Source organism: Bubalus bubalis, chromosome 4, assembly GCF_019923935.1.
Source record: "Bubalus bubalis isolate 160015118507 breed Murrah chromosome 4, NDDB_SH_1, whole genome shotgun sequence".
Lineage (NCBI taxonomy): Eukaryota > Metazoa > Chordata > Mammalia > Artiodactyla > Bovidae > Bubalus > Bubalus bubalis.
This window is the reverse complement of record NC_059160.1, coordinates 569,243-593,539: the sequence shown is the minus strand read 5'-3', so window position 1 is coordinate 593,539 and position 24,297 is coordinate 569,243. Positions and strand designations below refer to the sequence as shown.

The following is a 24,297-nucleotide window of genomic DNA, read 5'->3' as shown; positions in this document are numbered from 1 at the left end:
AAACATCTTTATTTTGCATTTAACTTCCCGAGATAACCCAAAAGCGAGGCTCTGTGCCCCTTCTGTGGGGGAGGGGGTCCCCGGGGAGGCGCCAGTGCCTTTCCAGTCTCCAGCCATCCCACTTGCAGACTGGCTCAGGGCTATGGTAAATAATGAATTAAAAGCACCGCACACACCCCACCCCCCCCATGCTTTACCTCAGCTGTTTCAGAACCTGGGCACAGAGATGCGGGCGACCCAAAGTGAAGCAGGCCACTGGCCACGACGACGTGTTAGCGTTTATTGCTCAGGCAGTGCTACATTACATCACACAAAAGCGTACACTGACAGGCAGGACTGCTGCTGCTGCTGCTGCTAAGTCGCTCCAGTCGTGTCCGCGTCCGACTCTGCAGCTTTAAACCCCACTTGTGTGAATGTTCCGAGCTCTCTCTGAAGGGAGAAGTGCCTGTGTCCAGCCCCCAGGCGCTCACTCCAGCTATCAGGCTCCCAGCTTTCTGGCCCCCTAGAGACATCCGTGTCACCCGCGCTATCCTGTGGCTCTCAACCAGCCTGAGGAGCTGGGAAGGGGAGGTGGCCCCCACGGGCTGCATGTGGGTGGGGTCTGCTTGTGTGCAGACAGCCCCTCAATGCTCCCATGCTTGTTTGGGGACTTGACCAAGGCCTGTGCCTGCCCGGCCTGCCTGGGACACGAGGCACGGAGATGCGGCCTGTCTATTTTCAGGGCCGTGGACAGTGGCCCATCTGGGGAACACTGAGCTGCCGCAGTGGTCAGGGTGGACTTCCCTGTGGTTGACGAGAGGCTTCAGGACAAGAGCACGCTGACCACCACTGAGCTGGGTCTCTACTGGCTGCGCAGGACAGCCCAACATGGACCAGGGCCCTTCCGGAAGAACTGGGTTTAAGTGTAAAAAGAGGTCAGAGACACAGGCCCGTGGGTTTCTCATGGGGACACCACGGGTCAAGTGGGGGCTGCCCACGTCTGCAGCTCTGAAGGTACAGCCCCGCGGGCTCTGCAGGCAGGCAGGAAGCAGCTCTGCCCCCTCAGGGGGAAATCGAGGCTTGGCAGGCTGCCCCCTCGCCTGGAGGATAGGAAGCGCGGAGACAGGTAAGGTCCACGCAGGGCGGGGCACACAGCAGGTGCAAAGCAAAGCAGGGCAGGGAGGGCGAGCATGGTGCGGCAAGCACGCCGGCAGCCTGGAGCCCGGGGCTGCCCAGGGGTCAGCGCCGGCAGGGTTCGGCTCCGGCCCGGCCCTTCCTCACCAGGGGCCCCGTGCCACAGCTCCTGTGGTCAGGCCACCTCGGCAGCAGTGAACTGATCCCCCCTCAATAAGCACAAAGCAGTCAACGTTTGCCTATTTCAAACTTAAACCACAGAAATGAGAAGACTCCACCTTGAACCCAGCCCCGCAGGAAGGGGAGGGGCGGGTGGGGCTGCAGCTCGGAGGCAGTAGCGTCAGGCCGCCCTGCCTCGCGGCCCGGGCAGTCACTGGGCCATCTGCACCACGACGGCTCTCCATGCTTTCTCCTTGTCGAACTCCTTCAGGGGGCTTCTGGCCACCTGCAACTGAGACAGGACAGCGTATTTGTCCGGGGCCGCCCAGCCCCGTGCAGGAAGCAGGGGCGGCCCCTCGCCGGCCCCTCCACTCTCCCAGACGTCCCCCACCTGCGTCCTCTGCCCACACCTGCCTGAGGCCTCTTCCTGCGCGCCCACACCCTGCACCCAGCACAGCAGCCTCGGCACACAGTAGGTGCTCAGCAAGTGCTGCGGACGGGCAATGATACTTTCCAGGGCGCAGTGCTAAGTCCCGCCAGCTCTTCCTGGGGGAGGAGACAGATGCCCCCAACACCTCGAGGCTGGACTTGGCCCTGGAGGCTGTGAAGGCAGCTCCAGGGCCATGACCCCTGGGAGGGAGGGCGTCTGAAGCAGCCAGTGGTCACCAGACAGGGCTGACGGCTGCCCGGATCAGCCCTCCTGAGCCCCAGAACCGGCAGTTCTGGAACCAGCCGGGAGGACCCACTGGCTTGACGCTGCACCTTGACGTCCTGATATGGAACCAGGTAGACCTCACGTGGGGCCCAGGGACACAGTTGTCCCTGTGAGAGACTGACCACAGCCACGTGAAAAGGACAACCAAACGACACCACCCGAGGAGCACCCAGGGGATGAAGGTGGGGGGCTGGCGGTGCTGGGCATGTCCAGGAGACACTGTGCGGAGTGCAGGGCAGCCCCCACTCGACTCGTGTGTCCCCATGAGAAACCCACGGGCCTGTGTTTCTGACCTCTTTTTACACTTAAACCCAGTTTTTCTGGAAGAGCCCTGGTCCCTGCTGGGCTCTGCTGCATAGCCAGTAAGTAAGCCGGGTGGGCCCAGGTGGCAGCCGGGCAGGAGGCGCGTCTGGTCCACCCAGAGTGGCCTCCCCAGGTGCCCAGAGCATGATGCCACCTGGGGGACAGTGGCCGGGTGTGCCCAGCAAGAGCCGCAGCAGACAGCACCCAGGGAGGAGTGTTCACTTGTGGGGACGAGGGGCGGGGCCCGGGTGGAGTGCAGCGGCCGTGAGCCTGGCGGAAGGGCCACTGTGAGTCTCCAGAGCCCCCGCCCTGGGCCCTGGATGCACATCTGCCGGAGGTGGGGCGGGCTCCCCTTCCTAGCCGGGCTGCTGGAGGAAGAGCCCTGTGATCCCTGAAGATGTTTGCCAAGTTCTCAGCTCATTTACAAGAGTAAAACTGGAAGCATTCAGTCCATAGTATCTTTTCACAAACGGATTTGTGTTTGCCTGGCTGGCTTAAAAAGTGTATAAATGTATTATTGCACCTTTTCAAGATTTTTCTTTGTTTTAAAGAGAAAGTGACCCAACAGGTCTTGAAAGAAGTCAGCCTGGGTGGCGTCGCTTTGCCCAGGGTCCCGGGAGGGCAGGCCCCCCCTCCCCTCCCCTCCAGACGGGCTCAGAGGCCACTCACCTCCCCGGCCGCCGGGCGCTCCTGCGGGCTGGGCGGTGCGCCCGAGGCGTCCCAGGACGCGCCCACCTTGAAGCGCACGCACTGGATGATGGTGGCCGTGTTGAGGCCCGCCTGCAGCAGCAGGTCCAGCAGCAGCAGCAGCAGCAGCGCGTCATAGGATTGCTGGGGGCAAGAGGTGAGCGGGAGACCGGGGCAGGGGGCGGGCGGGATGGCAGGCCGCACGCCCTGCTCCTTCTCAGCTGCCCCCCACCTGCTGCGTGGCCCCTCAGCCGGGAGGCTCCCGGAGCAGAGACCCCGAGCCCTGCGGTGGAGGGTTTCAGCTTCCCTTCCTCGGGGGCCCTACTGTGTCCCCGGCGGGGGCAGTGATCACTGTCTGAGTGAGCCAGAGCTGAGGAGCTCAGTGTGGTCTGACCTCTGTCGTCGTGGACTTAACGGAAGACCTGCACAAACATGACCCACAGGCAGCTGGGCCCCCGACAGTGCTGCCCGGCTTGTCTTCCAGGCCCCCAGCAGGTCCAGAAGGAGCCGCTGGAACCATCTGTGGCCTCCTGGAGAGTGCCCAGTGAGTTCTGTGTGAGACGCCAGTGGGAGCCCAGAGCCGGAGGAAAAACAGGGACACGGGCTCCAAAGAAAGACCAGCAGACCGGCTCCAGCAGAAGCTGGGGGCCTGTACTGACTACTGGGAGGAGGTGTCTGCCCGGGACCACAGGAGTGGGGGGTGGCACGCCTTGGGGAAGGGGCTGCCACCAATACGGAGGGAGCCCTAGGGTCTGTAAAGACACCCACAGACCACTGCCTCCCTCCTCACACTGCAGGGTGACCTTCTAGCCTCAGAAACACAAAGCAACCAAACATTAAGACAAAGAAAAAAAACTGAACATCTCTCAAGTTAACCTGCACACTTAAGAGTGAGTCCAGTTTTTTAAGAACGCAACATTGTGTTTTCTCGAGTCAGGCAGGGTGATTCTAAAATTCACATAGGAACTTGCTGGTAGTCCAGTGGTTAAGAATCTGCCTGCCAGTGCAGAGGACGTGGGATTGATCCCTGCGTGGGGAGCTAAGATCCCACCTGCCGCAGGGCAACTCGGCCCAAGCGCCACAACCACCGAGTCTGCACTTGAGAGCCCGCATGCCCCAACGAGAGAGACCCACGGGCTGCAAGGAAGGATCCCACACGCTGTAACCGAGACCCGACGCCACTCAAAATGAATAAATGCTTCTTAAAAATCTAAAAGATAAGATTCATATAAAAGAACAAACCATGACAGAAGCGAGGAAGCCCTGAAATGCAGGGCAGTCAGCATCAAGCCAGCAAGGTGCTGGCGCCCTGGTGCCAACCTCTGGGGTGGGCTGAGTGGCACAGATTGGCTGCGAGAGGACAGTCAGGGCAGAAAGAGACCCAGACGGACAGAAGCTCAGAGTCTCAGACAACTGAGAAAAAGAGGGGTTTTTAAAAGGGGCTGAACCTTTTATTCACGGACGAGCCAGTCGAGTCAAGCCCGACCGGGCCCACTCCTCGCGCCAAGCTCCAGGTTAGACTCCAGCAGAAACACGAGTGTGAGTGTTCCTACTTGTGACTCAAAATCCAGAAGCAACGGAGGAAAACATGGACAAATTTAACTGTGTAAAACACCAACAAAACTTCCACATGAGACAGATCACAGCAAGCAGAATGGAACAGCTGCCTAGCTGAGGCCGCTGTTTGCATCTTCCGTGTCTTATGGAGGGCTGGGCTTCCTGCGTTCACGGCGTCAGCAAAGCCCGCAGGAAACGGGCAGGAGACACAGGCGGAGCTGTAGGAGGAAGACAGTGCCTAGGACAGAGGAAAGGGCCTCAGCGACCCGTGTTCACATGCGTGCTTCAGCGCCCCGAGGCTCCAGCTCTCAGCCGTGTCACAGGCGCCGGGGGACACGCCTCCCGGGCTGCGGGGGACAGGTGCTCCCATACCGCTGGTGGAGGGAAAACAGGAGCCTCCCGGGGGTTTGCCAACATCCAACTCAACTATAAATGCACCTGTCCTCTGGGTGATGAGGAAGCACCGGGATGAATGAAGTTTAAAAAAAGAAAGGCAAGGTGCAGAGGTACGATTAGCGTGGCCTGTTCCTCAGGAAGGAAGGAAACTAAAGACACACACGCTGCCTGTGGGAGCAGTGGGAGGCCGTGGGTGGGAGCGCAGCCCTCTGAGTTTGCCTTCGGGTTGATTTGACTTTTGAACCATGTAAAAGTTTTATACATTCAAAAGTCCTAACAAGAGGGGAAAAAAACATCAAAGCCCCACACTGAATACAAACAGAAACCATCAACCGTGGCTGTGCAGCAGGGCCACCCAGAGAGGGTTCCTTCCCAGGACGAGCGGGTGAGGAGCCGTCAGCTGGCCCGGCAGGCGCGGCTGGCGGGAACGGCCGTCACTGGAGCCGGTGTGTGTGCGGTCAGACAAAGGGGGCAGTAAGACGGGCTCGATAAAGGACAGAAATGGTAGGGACCTAACAGAAGCAGAAGGTATTAAGAAGAGGTGGCAAGAATACACAGAAGAACTGTACAAAAAAGAGCTCCACGACCCAGATAATCACGATGGTGTGATCACTGACCTAGAGCCAGACATCCTGGAATGTGAAGTCAAGGGGGCCTTAGAAAGCATCACTACGAACAAAGCTAGTGGAGGTGATGGAATTCCAGTTGAGCTATTCCAAATCCTGAAAGATGATGCTGTGAAAGTGCTGCACTCAATATGCCAGCAAATTTGGAAAACTCAGCAGTGGCCACAGGACTGGAAAAGGTCAGTTCTCATTCCAATCCCAAAGAAAGGCAATGCCAAAGAATGCTCAAACTACTACACAATTGCACTCATCTCACACGCTAGTAAAGTAATGCTCAAAATTCTCCAAGCCAGGCTTCAGCAATATGTGAACTGTGAACTTCCAGATGTTCAAGCTGGTTTTAGAAAAGGCAGAGGAACCAGAGATCAAATTGCCAACATCCGCTGGATCATGGAAAAAGCAAGAGAGTTCCAGAAAAACATCTACTTCTGCTTTCTTGACTATGCCAAAGCCTTTGACTGTGTGGATCAAAATAAACTGTGGAAAATTCTGAAGAGATGGGAATACCAGACCACTTGACCTGCCTCCTGACAAACATGTATGCAGGTCAGGAAGCAACAGTTAGAACTGGACATGGAACAACAGACTGGCTCCAAATAGGAAAAGGAGTACGGCAAGGCTGTATATTGTCAACCTGCTTATTTTACTGATATGCAGAGTACATCATGAGAAATGCTGGGCTGGAAGAAGCACAAGCTGGAATCAAGATTGCCGGGAGAAATATCAATAACCTCAGATATGCAGATGACACCACCCTAATGGCAGAAAGTGAAGAGGAACTAAAAAGCCTCTTGATGAAAGTGAAAGAGGAGAGTGAAAAAGTTGGCTTAAACCTCAAGATTCAGAAAACAAAGATCATGGCATCTGGTCCCATCACTTCATGGGAAATAGGTGGGGAAGTAGTGTCAGACTTTATTTTTTGGGGCTCCAAAATCACTGCAGATGGTGACTGCAGCCATGAAATTAAAAGACACTTACTCCTTGGAAGGAAAGTTATGACCAACCTAGACAGCATATTCAAAAGCAGAGACATTACTCTGCCAACAAAGGTCTGTCTAGTCAAGGCTATGGTTTTTCCAGTGGTCATGTATGGATGTGAGAGTTAGACTGTGAAGAAAGCTGAGAGCCAAAGAATTGATGCTTTTGAAGTGTGGTGTTGGAGAAGACTCTTGAGAGTCCCTTGGACTGCAAGGAGATCCAACCAGTCCATTCTGAAGGAGAGCAGCCCTGGGATTTCTTTGGAAGGAATGATGCTAAAGCTGAAACTCCAGTACTTTGGCCACCTCATGCGAAGAGTTGACTCATTGGAAAAGACTGTGATGCTGGGAGGGATTGGGGGCAGGAGGAGAAGGGGACGACAGAGGATGAGATGGCTGGATGGCATCACCGACTCGATGGACGTGAGTCTGAGTGAACTCCGGGAGATGCTGATGGACAGGGAGGCCTGGCTGCCGCGATTCATGGGGTCGCAGAGTCAGACACGACTGAGCGACTGAACTGAACTGAACCCCAGTCAGTGCTGCCTGGAAACAAGGTCTCTGGACTGAGAGAAAAATAAGGCAAATATAAAATAGCAAGGGCTGGGGGAACACGAGCATGTAAAATTTTGAATTGGAGGTAGCAATATACATTCAGGATCTGTAAGTACACACACTTCTCAGCTCTGTCCACTGACTGGGCTTAGGAGTGATGATACCCCTGCAGGAATGGGTACATGGCTCCCCTCCCAGGGTGAGGGTGACTTGGGGCAGGGGCTGGACCAGGTGAGCTGGGCCATCTCGAGCGTCTGCCGGGAGAGGCTGATGGGCTGGCATCTGGGAGCCCAGAGAACAGGGACGCAGCGCTCTGGGGACAGTGGCCAGCTCAAGTCCCCCGGGGGCGGGGGCGGGTTCTTGGGCAGACACGGGTGCACACAGCCCGGCCCCATCCGGGGCCCAGGCAGCGGCTGCCAGCAGCGCTGACCCGCAGGCGCCGGCCCTAACCCTTCACGGGGTTGCAGCTCCCCGGAAGCCCGCCAGCAGCCGCTGCAAATGGACCAGCACGGCAGCGCCAGCGCTCCTGGACTCACTCCTGCTGACGCTGCAGCACACAGGTCCACGGGGCGCCGTCTCCCAGGCAACGGGCCTGGCGGGGAGCGGTGTCTGCCCCAGATCTGAAGACACCAGAGTGCAAGGGTGAGCCTCGCTGCTCTGAGGACCGCTGCCCTCAGAGCGTCGTCTCGGGACAGTCTGAGGGGATGCTGTGCTGTTAGCTGGTATGCCAGCCGCCTCAGCTGCGCAGGGACTGGCCTTACTGCTGACGTGCAGAGGATCGAAGGCCAAGGGTCCTTCAAGCATCTGCCACTCCCTTTCAGATGCTTCCAGAAAATGATGCCTGTGTGTGCTCTGCCCACCCGTCACCATACACCACACACACACACACACACACACGGACACACACGTAAACCACCAGAGAACCTCAGTGTTGACTGCATTAACCTCAACTCTTCTGATGTGTTGGAAATTTCTCATAACACTGTCTTACTGGGATCATCCAGGGCATCTGAGACTAATCTTGCCTGATGCCCGAGCCTGTGGAGGGGACACTGGACCCCCAAGAATCCCCTTAAAGAGGAGGTTCTTGCTCCCTTCAGCTTACGCAGGAACCAATGGGGTCTCTCATGAGACTGGATGAATGTGACTCTAAAACACAAATGAACGTACAAAGGGCTGAGAAAATGAGACACGCCTGTGAAGGCGGCATTCCCGACCTGGGCAGCAGCTCGGAGGCACCGCGTCTCTGAGGGTTTAATTAAAATAAAAGCACACAGACCTTGAAGGCTGGTGGGTAGTCTTTGAAAACATCCATGATTCTCATGATGCTGAAGGACAGGTACCCAGAGGCCGTGAACAGCAGCGGGGCCGCCAGGCTGCAGACGGCGATCAGCACCTCCACCTGGAGCGAAGCAGAGCGGGCGCGGGGGAGGCCGGCGCCCGCCAGCGTGAGTCAGGACTCCGCACGGTCCGGGCTGGCAGGCGTGCCTGCTGAGCCTCTGTACTCAGTGCGCCCCTGGATTCAAAGTGCCCTGTGTGTTGAGTTTTCTCAACTGACGCACAATTCACTCTGTTCATAAAACAGCACTTAACGATCTATGGCCTCCTCCCCATGCCCTCCAACCTGTTCCTCTGACCTCCCAAAACAAGCCACGCAGCCCCAGGAGTTGGCTGAGCTCGGACGCTCACGCCTTGGGCCATTCAGATTGGATTCGGCAACCGTCGGCATTCAATATCCACGCCGGGGCAGGACGCCGCGTCTGCTGAGTCCCAGGAACCTCTCCCAACCCTCATGCCAGACCTGCCGAGGCTGCTTATTTCCATAGACAGGCCACCCGCGGACAGTCGCCGGCCCTCCTGCAGGCCCTGCAGACGCCCCTTGGTGCTTGCACCCACCCCGCTGAGGCCAGCAGGTTGCTCAGGAGGCCCCTGGGCCCAGCTAGGTGTCACCTACCAGAGACCTGCTGGGACACTCCGCCGTCACGTGACTGGCAATGGCGCTTGGGAAACACTAAGAGAGGAGGAAGGAGAAGGCTTCAGAGCTGACAGCCCCACACGTGCCCTCCTGTGCTCATTGAGGCCTCGAGGCCGCTGGGAAAGCCAGCTGCTCGGGCTGGAGGGCGGAGGCTCCCTGCGCCCTGCTGCTCAGCGCCACAGAAGCTGGGGGCCCCGCCAGACACTGTGCGCCTGTGTCCTGCTCCCTCCCAACTCAGCCTTGCGCTGGGGCTGTGGCAGGGACTCAACCGCTGCGTGCAAGGCAGGGTCTGCGTCCAGCTGCAGTCGCGCCCGCTATGTCCGGGTCCAGCTGGGTCTGCTCGCGGCTCAGGGTCCAGGTGAGGACAGAGCTTCGTGCTTCTCTCTGCGGGGAGCCCTCAGCTGGCCTTGCCTGGGCCTCGTCCGCACGGCGGGCTGCAGGCAGCTCGGCTGGGCTGTCAGACTCGGGCCCTGGACACTGCCACCGCACACCATGCCTTGACCACGGGGGTGTCTCCACTGGCCAGCGTCCCTGCTGCTTTGTTAGTAATAAAGGCCTGTTCTACTCATTTGAAGGAGCCAGGACCCAGGCAGGGGGAAGTTCAGGGGCGGAACTTCCTCGAGGCTGCCAACCCCCGGGCCCACCTTCTGGACATCCAGCCACCCCACCAGGCGCTGGTGCCCCGCCCCCCGTCCCTGCCCACACTGCCTGCTGAGCCCAGGTGTGCCCAAGCCCCAGCCAGCCGTCTGCGCGGCCACAGAGGAGAAGGCAGTGCCCGCATGCCTGGTGTGGGAGCCCAGGGCGCAGGGCACTGTGCCGCTGGGGCGTCACGCGACGCGGGTAGACTCGGGGCTCGGGGGACCCTGGTAACTGCCCCAAGCCGACTGGGATCCCTGCACCCCGCAGCACAACCGCAGGGTGGCCGGGCTGGGGGCCAGGTGCTCCTCAGGGTGCTTTCCGGTTTCAGTGGCAGACAGCATTAACTTATGTGAGTCGACTGAGACTTGCTTATAAAAGGATGAGAGTCCCCGTCTACAACAGCGACCGAGCAGCGAGCACTTGCCAAGCTGAGCCTTTACTGCTGCTGCTGCTGCTGCTGCTGAGTCGCTTCAGTCGTGTCCGACTCTGTGCGACCCCATAGACGGCAGCCCACCAGGCTCCCCCGCCCCTGGGATTCTCCAGGCAAGAACACTGGAGTGGGTTGCCATTTCCTTCTCCAATGCATGAAAGTGAACAGTGAGAGTGAAGTCGCTCAGTCGTGTCCGACTCTTAGCGACCCCATGGACTGCAGCCCACCAGGCTCCTCCGTCCATGGGATTTTTCAGGCAAGAGCACTGGAGTGGGTGCCACCGCCTTCTCCGACTGTAGCTGCAGCCAGTGTGAGATAATACGTGTGTATTTCACTTCAAAATGTGAGACAATGTGAATGCTGTACATTATAAAATTATATAAAACAATAAAACAAGCATTTTCCTGGAAAAACAACACAAAAACATATAAAACAGCTAAGCTAACAGGCTGACTCGTTATTCCTTGGTCCCAAACAGCCAGGGTGCCCCCGGCCCTCCCACCGCGACTCTGCCTGACAGCCCGAAACTGAGCTCAGAGGCTGGCCACCCCCACGGGCACCGCCCGGCGTACTCACGGCCACTAAGATCCAGAAGAACGTGACCGAGAAGTGCGGGCCCGAGACGGTGTCGTCCACGTTCAGAGCGATGACCCCGCCAAGGATGGCGGAGACCCCTGCAACCACCTCGATGACCTGGGGGCAGACAGACAGCAAGGGTCAGCATCACCTGTGGGGGGGCGGCGGCTCCCCAGGGCCCCAGGAGGCGGGTGGGGAGGCTCCCCCGAGCTCTGGGCCGAGGAGCAGGGTGCCCCCCCCCATGCAGTGACATGGAGGATAATCTCCAAAGGAATACTGAAAATGCGCATTCCAACCCAAATTTGTGGGAAAAAGAAGGAGGAAGCTTCCACCAGTTAAAAGGAAAGTGGGAAAAGGCACAGAAAATAGGAAAAAGATGGAGAAATGCATAAATACGAAGGTGGCAGGAATTGTGCTCTGGGTGACCTGGCTCCGTCCACATGGCCCCTACATGCTGCACAGAGACCACCCAGACATGAGGACAGAAAGGGCTGGAAGGAGAGGGGAAGACGCGGTGGCAGACAGTGACAAGAGGCAACTCATGCAGATAATGACGCCACTGTTCTGGCAGGAGCCGTGACTATGGAGAGTTGCTTGTAATGGTTTAAAAAAAGGGGGGGGGGGTGTTGGGGGACAGGCAGAAGGAAGGGATTCTAAAGTTGTGTGTACTAAAAACCAGGCTCCAGAGCTCTATGATGAAAAGCTACAGAATTACAGAGACAGATCCATAATCTGCACTCAGGTTGGGAGGTTTTTAACAGACCTTTCAGTAATAGAACAAATGGACTAAAAGACTTTGGAAAGGGCTTAAAACACAATTAACATGTGATTTATGGACACGCTGCCAGAGTAACGTGCACCGCAGACCAGCACGGTGCCTGTGGCCGTGGACACGCCCATCCTGCATTTATCGCCTACTCCCCAACCCCCCACTCTGTGAAACAAAGTAGAAGAGAAAAGCCTTTCTTACAGAGTAGGATTTCAGGACCCGAGCAGGAAATGTCACTTCATATACAACGTTGCTGCTCTCAGAGATGGAACCCTGTAAAGAAACAAACCGCATTACAGGGGTGGCCATGTCCAGGCCATCGCTCCAGGAATGGTTTGAAATGAGAGTTTCTGGGCGATGCTCCTGGATCTTTAGGCTTGAGAGCAGAAACTCAAACACGGACTTTCTCTGTGCACATGGAAGCGTGTGATTGCTGAAGGTCCAGTTTACACAGTGACACTTCAGGCGGACGTGGGCTCTGTCGGTGGCACTACTCGGGGCGGGGAAGGTACTGGGCAGCCCCAGACGAGGGAGGAGATGGTCTGCATCGCTCTGCTTGCCTCCCCGGGGCCATCGACCCCTCCCTCTGCAGCTGGGTCTGTGGTGTAGCCGTGCCGCAGGCTGGACCCACCTTCTGCTTGCAGGGCGCCTCGCTGGACCGTGCAGAGATGATCACCGTGGCCGCCATGAAGAGCTCCAGCAGAAGCAGCAGGATCAGATTGAAGTTGATCTGCCCAAGGAAAACATGCACGTTTATAAAACTGGCTTCTCCACTTTATCCAGTAAACACAGACGGTCCCATGAAGGGGCTTAGTGGCCTCTTCGAAGTCTGGGCAACATTTCCTGTCCAAAGTCAGATACCAGGCAAGTCTCTTCTTTCTTGGTTGAGGATTTTTGTTCTTAAACCACTGTTGGCTCACAGGCTGGAACTGACCTTGGGCTGTAGTCTGCCAACCCTGACCTCAAGCTTCCTTGGCAATTGGTCCCTCCTGGGGATTTACCCTAAAGGAATGAAAACCTACATTCACACCAGAGCCTGCCCATGTTTACAGCACTTCTGAGTGTAGCTGCCTCAAGCGGAAAACACCAGGCTGGTGGGGGTCACAGGGCTGACCCACATCCTGACTGCTGGCAGTTACAAGAATCCACGCCTGTGCTTAAATTCACACAATACACAACAACTCAACTTAACTGCGTGATATAAAACCATAACATCTACTACTGTGGGCAAGAATCCCTTAGAAGAAACGGAGTAGCCCTCATAGTCAACAAGAGTCCGAAATGCAGTACTTGGATGCAATCTCAAAAACAACAGAATGATCTCTGTTCGTTTCCAAGATAAACCATTCAATATCACAGTGATCCAAGTCTATGCCCCAACCAGTAATGCTGAAGCAGCTGAAGTTGAACGGTTCTATGAAGACCTACAAGACCTTCTAGAACTAACACCCAAAAAAGATGTCCTTTTCATTATAGGGGGCTGGAATGCAAAAGTAGGAAGTCAAGAGATACCTGGAGTAACCCTTGCAGTAAAGTGATATACTCAATATTCCAGAACATTTGGAAAACTCAAGAGTGGCTACAGGACTGGAAAAGGTCAGTTTTCATTCCAATCCCAAAGAAAGGCGATGCCAAAGAATGCTCAAACTACTGCACAATTGCACTCATCTCACATGCTAGCAAAGTAATGACCAAATCCTCCAAGCCAGGCTTCAACAGTATGTGAACCCTGAACTTCCAGATGTTAAAACTGGATTGAGAAAAGGCAGGGGAATCAGAGATCAAATTGCCAACATCTGTTGGATCATAGAAAAAGCAAGCGAGTTCCAGAAAAACATCTGTTTCTGCTTTATTGACTATGCCAAAGCCTTTGACTGTGTGGATCACAACAAACTGTGGAACATTCTTCAAGAAATGGGAATACCAGACCACCTGACCTGCCTCCTGAGAAATCTGTATGCAGGTCAAGAAGCAACAGTTAGAACTGGACAGGGAACAACAGACTGGTTCCAAATCGGAAAAGGAGTTCGTCAAGGCTCTATATTGTCATCCTGCTTATTTAATCTATATGCAGAGTACACCATGTGAAATGCCGAGCTGGATGAAACACAAGCTGGAATCAAGATTGCTGGGAGAAATATCAATAACCTCAGATATGCTGATGACACCATCCTTATGGCAGAAAGTGAAGAGGAACTGAAGAGCCACTTCATGAAAGTGAAAGAGGAGAGGGAAAAAGTTGGCTTAAAGCTCAACATTCAGAAAATGAAGATCACGGCATCTGGCCCCACCACTTCATGGCAAATAGATGGGGAAACAGTGGAAACAGTGTCAGACTTTATTTTTATGGGCTCCAAAATCACTGCAGATGGTGATTTTAGCCATGAAATTAAAAGACGCTTACTCCTTGGAAGGAAAGTTATGACCAACATAGGCAGCATATTAAAAAGCAGAGACAAAAAACAAAAAGAAAACAAACAAACAAAAAGTAACAAAAAAGGAAGGAAAACAAAACAAAAAAACAAAATAAATAAATAAGTAAATAAAAATTAAAAAAAAAAGGCAGAGACATTACTTTGCCAACAAAGGTCCGTCTAGTGAAGGCTATGGTTTTTCCTGTGGTCATGGATGGATGTGAGAGTTGGACTGTGAAGAAAGCTGAGTGCTGAAGAATTGATGCTTTTGAACTGTGGTGTTGGAGAAGACTCTTGAGAGTCCCTTGGACTGCAAAGAGATCCAACCAGTTCTAAAGGATATCAGTCCTGAATATTCATTGGAAGGACTGATGTTGAAGCTGAAACTCCAATACTTTGGCCACCTGATGTGAAGAGCTGACTCATTTGAAAAGACTCTGATGCTGGGAAAGACTGGGGGCAGGAGGAGAAGGGGACGACAGAGGATGAGATGGTTGGATGGCATCACCGACACAATGGCCATGGGTTTGAGTGAACACTGGGAGTTGGTGATGGACAGGGAGGCCTGGTGTGCTGCAGTTCATGGGGTCGCAAAGAGTCGGACATGACTGAGCGACTGAACTGAACTGAACTGGGAGTTGGTGATGGACAGGTGATGTGCTGAAGTCCATAGGGTCGCAAAGAGTCATATACGGCGGAGCAACTGGACTGAACTGATAAAACCAAGTAACCAGGAATTCCCTGGAGGTCGGGGATTAGGACTTGGCACTTTCAGTGCCCTGGCCTGAGTTCGGTACTTTTTTCCTTTTTCGCTCTTCTGGGTCTTCCCTGCTGTGTGTGGGCTTTCTCTAGTGGAGTCAAGAGGGGGCTCTCGCTGTGGCGCTCAGACTTCTCACTGCGACGGCCTCTCGTTGCAGCTCTCGGGCTCTACAACACGAGGCTCAGTAGTCGTGGTGCACAGGCTGAGCTGCCGCGCGGCGGACACAAGACTCTAATACTAAGGTGAAAGATGCACCTCCCCGACAGTCATCATGGAGATGGCTTTACAGGTGAGTTCCATCAGACTTTCCAGAAGCAGCGACTTCTCATCGTGTCAAGATGTTGCAAAAAGCAAAAAAGAGGTAAGAGTTTCTGCGTTCATTTTATGAGACAGGAAAACCTTGGTTCTAAAACCAGACAAAGGAAATGTAGGCCCATGTCACTCATGGATGAGTGATGAGCAACGCTAACCACCAGACTGGCTGGTCAGCCCATCAAAACACTGAAAATAATACACTGATGAGGTAAAGCTAATCTCAGGAAGGAAAGTTTCAACACCAGAAAAATTAGTGCATTTAATAAACGAAATGAGGACAGAGCACCTCAGTAAGTTCAAGAGCAAGCAGCACATGTTTGTATTTTTAAAATAAAGAACTTATAGCAAACCAGGACTTGGAGACAAGGCTTTAACTTGGTGAAAGTTATGGAGAAACACTTAGTGGAGGGGCTGCCCTAGTGGGCCAGCGGCTAAGAGGCTGCCTTCCAAGGAAGGGGACACGGGTTCGATCCCCAGCTGGGGAACTAAGCTGCCACGTGCCGCAGGGCAGCCAAGCCCACGCCCCACGATGACTGGGCCCTCAAGGCCACTAGCGAGTCGGCAGGCAGCACAGCCAAAGAAGAAAAAGAAGAAACTTCATGGCAACTTTAGATCCAGCCCATTTAAAACCAGGAAAAAGACGGAAAGGCCCAAGGTGCCAGAAGTCCTGGCCAAAGCTATGAAGACAAAGGAACTGGAGGGGAAGCCTGAGCAGGGCGTTTAAACTGTTCTGTGTGGGTGACACAGAGGCCTACACAGAGCAACCAGCTCAACAACAGGAAAGCTCGGGGGACACGAGTCCAGCAACGCTTCTGGACACAAAGTCCACCTAAGAGAATCCATTTCTAAAAATGGCTACAATTTCAACAAACGCTAAATGAACACATGCCATCAGTTGATTGACAACGTACGATGCGGTCACTGGGGCAACTGGATGAAGGACACCCAGGAATGCCCTGCACGGTGCATGCAAATTCTTTTGTCTCTAACACTTGAAAATGAAGGGAAAAAAAGGAAAATCAGAAGCTTCTCTGTGCACTAGGAACAACCCATCTAAAAATGTATTTTTAAAGAAGATACCGTTCATACTAGCAACACGCCCGTGAATTATGTAGGGACTAATACAGGAACATTCCAGCTCTTATAAAGGGCAGATGCTGTGAGGGCGGAGACAGCCTGTGCCCCTGGTGGGTGACATCACACAACAAAGCTGTCAGTTCTTACAAGGTTACTCTATAAACTTCAACTAATTGCAATAGAATCCCAGCTGTACTTCTTGAGGAACTCAGAAAACTTATCCTCTAATATATTTGAAATAAGAGCGGTTGACTTTGAAGAAGGAAGACAACTGAAGTCATGAAGCCACACTGACAAGCCTGGCTTCACCTCGGCCACCAAGCAGCCGGTGGGGGTGGGGGTGGGGGTGGGGGCTGACACACGTGGGGCAGCCCGAGCTGCTGACCTCGGAGAGACCGAGCTCAGGACAAGCCGAGGACGGGAGCAGCCAGCAGGCAGAAAGGAAGTCCAGGAGGGCACACGCCTGGGAAGAGGGCTCAGAAGTGGCAGGGATCAGAGGGTGACCTGTGGCAACTGGAAGCCACACCACAGTCATCAGATGGGACAAGGGAGTGGCTGGAGATGCCAAGTGAAGGCTGTGGGACCGGGCAGCCTCTGGCGGTAGGGAGGATGGACCCCGTGGTGTCCTGGGCTTGGCTGTGTCAGGTGGGTTCACGGCCCCCCTGGGCATCCAAGGAGCCCACAGAGATGTGCCATGTTGGCCTCGTTTGCTGAGGGGAGAGTTGGAGGCCATGGAGCCGGGCCCTTCCCTAAAGAAGGCAGTGCCCAGAAGGACGCAGAGCAGCATGGGCGGGGAGTGCAGGGACGGAAGCAGCAGAGGCTCTGCTGGAGCCCCGCATGGCTTCCCCCCTGGGGAGGGGCAAGTCCAGCTCCTGCTCGACAGGGAGAAGGGGGAGGGGAGCAGCTTCTCCACCCTGGTGGCCTCACGGTGGGGCTTTAGAGTTTCCTGTTTCACCGTAGGTGACCCTGTTTGGAGACTGGGGGTCCTGACCTCGTGGTCCTGGGGTCCTTCCGTGTGTTCAGGTGTCTGAGCTTCACATCCTCCACGTGGCCTGGCTGGACCTTGGAGGTGCAGGAGCCCGTGGGTCTGGTTAACGGCTCTGGGGCCCAGACCTCGGTGGGGGGACGCTGCAGCCCAGCCCGGGGGAGGCTACCTCGTAGGAGGAGAATGTGTGTGCGAAGCTTCGCACGTCTTCAGTCTCTTCATCCACTCTGTGTGGGGCCACCGTCCTGCGTGATGGATACTGGATTATTTTCTGGCCTGGGATTTCTGCCACCATCAACAGGGCTGCTAGGAGCACACTGCCTGGTCACCAGTGTGTGTGTCTCTGAGGTTTGTCCCTCTTCCGAAAGGACCTGAAAATTCCAGGCCTTTGCCAAGAGTCTGCAGCAGCAGTAGGAGTTGCAGGATGTGAGGGAGGCACCCTGGGCCCTTGCCCGACCAGTGCGGGACACGGCTTCTCCTGTGGCTTCAGCGGACCTCCTCTGACAACGGGTGGGCCTCGGCTCAGCTGCCCGTCGGCATGGTGGTTTCCTGCCAGTAAGCCCCTGGTGCAGTCGCCTACAGCCCAGGACGTTCTCCCAAGGCTCCTCACGGTGCCCTGGAGCCAGCCGCTCTGACAGAACCTGTCCCCTTCCTTACAGCGTGGGCTCCTGTGTCTGCGGGACAACTGGCTGGGCCTTGTGGTGGGTGGGTGCCAGGGCCAAAGCCGAGCGGATCACAGCTGTGCGCCAAGCCTGGGACGGCCACACCCCCGACTGCTTGGGCTGGCCAGACGCAGGCGCTCTCCTCTCGTGCCAGGGCAGCTGTGCGGTGGCGGGGAGACCCCCACCTGAACTTCATGCGGGCTCCGCCCCGGCCCTTGGGTACTACCTGGACCTGCTGGGGCCTGCCTGTGGGCGGACTTGCTCTGGGCCTACAGGCTGGCGATCCCTCCACACAGGGTTTCCTTAGTGAAGAAGCATCACAATTATCAGTGAGGCTTTGTGGCTTCTTACAAACAGTCTCCAGACCTTCTGCTGCATTTATGCCTAGGAACCTGATACTGTATTTCATAAAGTAACACCTGTATTTCACTAACATTTTCAACAATATCTGTTTCAGGCACAAATAATTGTTTTATGTGGATTTTCACATCCAACAACCTTGCTTCGTGCACTTAACGATCAAATGTCAAGAAAGCAGAGAATCGTCTCCTGCAGAACAGGCAGCAGACAGGCTCCTATCAGACCCAAGCGTCTGTCATCTTCCTGCCCAGACGCCTGGCTGGGGCGTCTCTGGCCACCGCACCCTTTTCCTGATCTTAAAGAAACGCGTTCACTGTTACACACAGAGAGTGGTATCTCTAATCAGGTCCTGTTTCCTAGAGATTCTTCTCTGCTTTCTTGTGATTTAAATCACAAGGCTCTTCCATTTTTCTTAGCAGGACATAAAGTAATAATGGGGCTTTAGTCAGCAGCATCACACGTTTAACGAAATATACTATTATGTACTGCTAATGTTTAAGACCCTGTTTAAGACTCATTGGGAAAGACCCTGAGGCTGGGAAAGATTTAAGGCGGGAGGAGAAGGAGACGACAGAGAATGAGATGGCTGGATGGCATCACTGACTCAATGGACATGAGTTTGAGTAAGCTCCGGGAGTTGGTGATGGACAGGGAGGCCTGGAGTGCTGCAGTCCATGGGGTTGCAAAGAGTAGGACACAACTTTGCGACGGAACTGAACTGACTGTCTAAGAACTGTCGTGAAAGAGATACAAAAAATCAGTGAATCCATCCACTGACACCAATGAAAGCATCGAAGACAGTTCTTTTCTTCAGAAGCTTAGGTGGGATTCCCAGACTCAAGACCATGGTACACATCCCTACATAACTGCCCAGCAGACAGCTCGCCGACCCTCGCTCCAGGCCCACGGGGCTGAGCAGACTCAGCAGGACCGAGCCTCGGCACCTGTGACTGCGGGAGACTGTATGGCTCTCTGCGGACTCACGTCTACTGCTGATGGGTTCAGGACAAGCTTACAGCCGAACCAGATCAGGCAGCTGGTGGTGACGGCAAACGTGGACACGAACAGTATCTGGAAGTGGGGGATCTGGAAAACAAGATGGGAGGCTTTCCTTCACCTCTGTGTGACGTTCAACCTCACTCCTGGGCACGGGCCACCCATCCCGAGGACAGGCACTTAGCATCAGCAGGGGTGCCTGTGAGCTCGGCCCGTCTGCGCTCACGGGGGCAGGAAGAAGGCAGGGCCCCAAGGGCGGCCTGGGCCCGTCCCCCCAGCATGCCCTGCCGTTCGGGGCCTCCGGTGCGGCCCTCAAGCTGTGCAGACAGAAGGCTGGACTCACCGCGCTAACATTTCTCCTCGAGACGGCGAAGCTCACGATGGCTGAGGGGATGCACTGAAAAGAGACAGTGGGTGAGCATCCCGCTGGCCGCTCTATGTCCTGAAAACCTGCAGGGCCCGAGGCGTGTCCCCTCTGCCCAGGGGTCTCACTCGAAGCTGGAGGGTTCTGGGTCTTTTGAAATAATTCTTCTGGAAACAGCTTTAATTGTTCTGATATGGAAAGACCCCTGAAGGTGAAGACTGTCCCAGCCAGATGTGCCTGGAGCAGATGGAGTTTCCTATCACCCGAGACCAGGCGCGGCTTGCTAGGAATTACCCAGGAGACCCCGAGCCCCTTGGGGTCCTTGTCGGGGGCCCCCACTGCGCCCTCCCAGGAGCCGAGGACAATGAAGAGGGGAGCCTGGGTGGCAGGGAGGGGCTGGGGGCAGCCTGAGCCTCGGCGGTCAGGCTGCAGCCCCGGGACCCAGACCTCGGAGGGAGCTGCGGGGGCAGAGCCTGGCAGGAGGTGGGTGGGGGCTGGGCCAGGGGAGGAGCCAGGGGGGCGTGACCCGCCCCCACCCCATCACCCCTGACGATTCTGCTGGGACATCTGCCTAGGTCAGTATGGCCCTGGAGCCATCTGGGTCAGAGGTCAGAGATCACTGTGACCCCAAGCAGGGCTGCTCCAGTGGTGAAGAGCAAGGGCCACCTAGGAGGCTCCAGAGAGAAGCACAGCAGGAGTAAAATTCTTTCAACGTGTTTTCTTTAAGAGAGCGGAGGCTGGGTGCCCTGCGTGGGTACAGGGTAAGGAAACGTCGGTCTTGAGTTTTCAGACACTTGGGAGTGCTGACGGCTAGAGCAGAGAGCAGGTGGGCGAGGCCCCCCCCGCCCCGCAAGACCCCAGGGAACATGTCCTGTGCTTGAGCTGGCTGGGGTCACTGGTGGTTTCTCCGTGTGGACCAGTAGCTCCCCTGGGCCTCAGCACTCTGAGTCCAGAGCAGGCACAAGCTCTGGGGCGGGCAGGTGCAGCCCCCAAACCATGGAGGGGGTTCCCTGCCGGCTCGTGGGACGGCCCAGAGCAGCACACAGCCGCCTGTGAGAAATCAAAGGGCCGCTTCTCACCCCGGAGTTGGTGGAGGAAGGCAGGCTTGCTTCATTCATCCGTTTCAGAAGTGACAGAAGCCAAAGTATACAGAGAGTTTTTTGAATGAGAAGTGAGCAACAGCAGCGGGTCAATCTCAGAGTCGAGAACTCGGTGCTGACGGAGGACCGCTACTCACCGAGCCTGCAGCACAGCGTAGGTAGTCCATCTCCGAAGGAAACACGTTTCCCAGGTAGAGAGCAAGCCCCGAGGCCACCAGCAGGCAGCTCTGCAGGACAGCACGGACGCAGGTGGCAGCAGCTGGCCAGAGAGCCAGCCCTCTGCCCACGTCTTAACTGCCCAACGGCAGCACCCACGCCTGGATCCCGCTGGACCTGACTCCCTCCTGCAGGACAACAGCTGCCCACCCTCCGCAGGCTCAGGCTGTGGGCCTCAACGCTCACTAGGGGGACGGGAGACTCTGTCAAAACTGAAAGCAAGAAGCTGTGGTGCCGCTTCCCAGGCAACGCCTTCACCTCAATGTGTGCAGTGGGCCTGGGGCCAGAGCCCCGTGCACAACCCCATCCTGCTCAAAGAGGCGGAGGTGGAAATTCACCCCACAGGGAAGGCTGTGGGATGGAGGTCTCGGGAGGAGGTCTCTCAGACCCGGGGTCTGGGTGGGGGGGCCTCATGCACCGTGGAGTGGGGGCACGGGCCTGAGGGTGCGGGGACAGAGGGGACCTCGGTGCACCCCCAAGGGAGGAGCAGACAGCAGGCCCACGAGCTGCGGCCGAGGGCACAGAGCCCTGGCCCCTGTGAACGGGAGGAGGCTGACCAGCTGCCGGCGTCCACACGGGGGTGGGGAAAGGAGACTCCTCTGAGACACACGTAGCAGGGGGTTCCAGTCTCAGTGGGGCAGGGTCACAGTGTAGGGCTAGGGCAGGTGCTGCAGGGCCGGACTGTAGGGCCTGGGCCCAGGGAGGGGCAAGGGCCCAGTCTGGATCCTGGGTCTTGGCCTGGGCACACGGAGCCCCAAGGTCCTGCCCACAGAGAGCTAGGGCCAGTGGCCAGCCCAGGTGGCCGTGCTCACTCAGGGCAAAATGGCTCTTTCCGTCGTCCAAGTGCCTACGCAAGCCGTCAGAAAAGAGATGTCCCAGGACCCCAGGCAAGGTCCGCTGGGCCTGCCCCCAGCTCCCTGCTGGCCCTGCCCTTCTGGCCCCTCGGTCTTCACTGTCCCATGGCCCTAGCCTCCTGCCTCAGGACCCCATTCTGCTTTTCACCCTGCCAGAGGCCCGTTCTAAGAGCGGAGCCCCTCCTCCCCATCTCTGCAGAGCCCCCAGGAGGTGACGGTCGTGCAGGCCACCCTAGCCCAACAGGTGACCTGGCCGATGGGCAGCATGGGCCCCAGACTGTCCCAACCCAGCCGGGACGCAGAGCAGCCACCAGGGAAAGAATCCAAAGCACACAAGCAAGCGAGCACGTCACATCCGTGAGGCTCTCAGATGCCGCAGTGACCCGGGCCCTGGGAGCCACACGCGGGCAGGGGACCCTCGGCGGGGAGCACTCACCCCCATCAGCACAGAGAAGACCCACGTCTTGCGGCTGAAGCACGGGGGCAGCCTCGACGACAGCTGAAGGTCGCCGGGCTTGGTGTCCGGGGCGTAGCCAGCGGCGTCCGGCCTCCCGCGCTCCAGCGGGGGCATCCGGTCGTAGGCCAGGCCCTCCCGGCGCTGCTCCTCACGGGCCATGAGCGGCGGGGCCAAGGCTGGCGGGAGCAGCCGCAGCACAGCGCGCACCACGCGGCCCGCCCTTATGTGCGATGAGGCTACGAATTACACTGTGGTCACTCTGAAAAGCCTCCCAAAGAAGTGATTTTAGTAAATACGTGTTTGGGCTTCCCTGACAGCTTACTGGTAAAGAGCCCACGTGCAGGAGTCCAGGGCAGGAGGCGCGGGCTACCCCGCTCCAGAAAGGCCTCACGTGCCCGGGCAGGAGGCGCGGGCTACCCCGCTCCAGAAAGGCCTCAGGTGCCCGGGCACTTCTGCCACGCGCCACGCCCCTGGAGCCTTGCGCCCCAACAAGGGCAGTCACTGCAGCGAGAAGCCCACACACCGCAGCTACAGAGTAGACCCCACGCGCCACAACTAGAAAAAAGCCTGTGCAGCAACAAAGACCCAGCACAGCCAAGAATAAATTTTTTAAAAAGTATTTTAAAAGTTTTTAAATATTTGCTTTCAAGTTGTTTACAATAAAAGAAATATCATATGTATGGAAGTACTGTGAATTGAAGAAGAAAACAAGCACTTAATCTCGCAAGTGAATAGAATCACTCTCCCAGTAAAACCACCCTGACCAGTCCAGATTCATGGAGGACTTAGGCGCCTTGCTGAACTGGGGCTCCCCGGCCAACATCTCACTGTCCACTGGCAGCTGCATCCACGAATCCCCTGATGTGCCGGTTACCCCGGGTCCAGGGTGGTGACCAGACGAGAGATCACAGATGTACCCGACCCGAGGGCTTCCCAGCTGTCCATGCACTTACCTCTGTGGTGATTCTGGCGGTGGGAGCACCGGTCTCTGGGTGATGGGCTCCCGTTACTGAGTCACTGTGCCTTGGTGTCCAGTGAGAACTATTCACAGACGGAACAAAAGCCCGGCAGAACTGCACTTAAGCCAGGGAAGCAGGACTGCTTCCTGAATTTCAATGAGGGCATGAAGCGAGGGATCCTGGAAGGTTCTCGGTGGTTGTGTAACTGCTGGCCCAGAGTTCCACTCCATCCTGTGCCAACCCGCCAGGAGCAGGGGGGCCTCTTCTGGTCTACTTGTGACAGACAGGTTGTGGGCACCAGAGTGGGCCTCTCGGGAGAAAGAGCATGCCCGAGTGCAGAACTGTACCAAGCTCAGGATCCTAGAAGGCTGGACAGCAGAGTGCTTGACTCTTTTAGAAACAAGCACGGTTTTATCCAATGTCTTACTCTCCGTCCTTTCTAGAAACCCTTTTTCATCCCTGCCATCACAAGAGGAAGACTCTTCACAAGGTCACACACAATGCTATTTGCGCTCCACGTGGCTGGCCTGGCCCTTAAACTGTTTGAGATTCTGATCCAAGCGTTCCTGTGAGCCATGCGGGTCCTGCTGTGCCCTTTATTTCTGCTCACCATGGAGAGGGAAAGGACGGGCATGCATTTTGCCCAGACTCTGGTTGTTACTCTTCAGTCACTCAGTCACGTCTGACTCTTTGCAACCCCAAGGACTGCAGCACGCCAGGCTTCCCTGTCCTTCACTATCTCAAGGAGTTTGCTCAAATTCATGTCCATTGAGTCAGTGATGCCATCCAACCATCTCATCCTCTGTGGCCCCCTTCTCCTCCTGCCCTCAATCTTTCCCAGCATCAGGGTCATCAACCTGGTTAGAAGCTGCAAAGTATCAACAGTCCTCACTGTGCTTCGGCCTTCCCTATTTGCCATTGCTTGTGAACTTCACACACGGTCAGTGCACTCCAGAACAAAAACCACAGTCACAGAAAACTAAACCAAATGATCACATGGACCACAGCCTTGTGTAGCTCAATGAAGCCATGAGCCGTGCTGTGCAGGGTCACCCAAGACGGACCAGGTCATGGTGGAGAGTTCTGACAAAACATGGTCCACTAGAGGAGGGAATAGCAAACCACATCAGTACTTTTGCCTTGAGAACCCACGAACAGCATGAAAAGACAAAAAGTTATGACGTCAGAAGTTGAGCCCCCAGGTCAGTCGGTACAGAGACTCCGGTGACCCACAACCACAGCGTCAGTCTCTTGTATTCTCAGGAGCCAAAGCATTCCGCAGAGCTGGCCCCTCAGACCAC

The 24,297-nt window shown here is 56.0% G+C and overlaps 1 protein-coding gene across 4 annotated transcripts; it reads right to left on the bottom strand.

Moving 5' to 3' along the window:
* Window positions 1-260: 260 nt before the first annotated feature.
* On the bottom strand, window positions 261-23,155 carry MLC1 (modulator of VRAC current 1). Of its 4 annotated transcripts, none has more exons than XM_006066312.4 (12): window positions 22,991-23,155; window positions 22,017-22,257; window positions 20,648-20,737; window positions 19,390-19,443; window positions 19,035-19,136; window positions 12,109-12,207; window positions 11,679-11,750; window positions 10,709-10,825; window positions 9,043-9,099; window positions 8,368-8,490; window positions 2,960-3,121; window positions 261-1,564 (listed from the first exon to the last, which is right to left on the bottom strand). In XM_006066312.4, the coding sequence occupies exons 2-12, from the start codon at window positions 22,194-22,196 to the stop codon at window positions 1,484-1,486; spliced, it is 1,137 nt and encodes a 378-aa protein (XP_006066374.3). In that variant the 5' UTR covers window positions 22,197-22,257; window positions 22,991-23,155; the 3' UTR covers window positions 261-1,483. The 4 variants fall into 4 exon arrangements, with proteins under 4 accessions (XP_006066374.3, XP_025138423.2, XP_025138424.2 ...); XM_025282638.3 differs by having other exon boundaries at window positions 22,017-22,305; window positions 22,991-23,153; XM_025282639.3 differs by having other exon boundaries at window positions 22,017-22,296; window positions 22,991-23,153.
* Window positions 23,156-24,297: the final 1,142 nt, after the last annotated feature.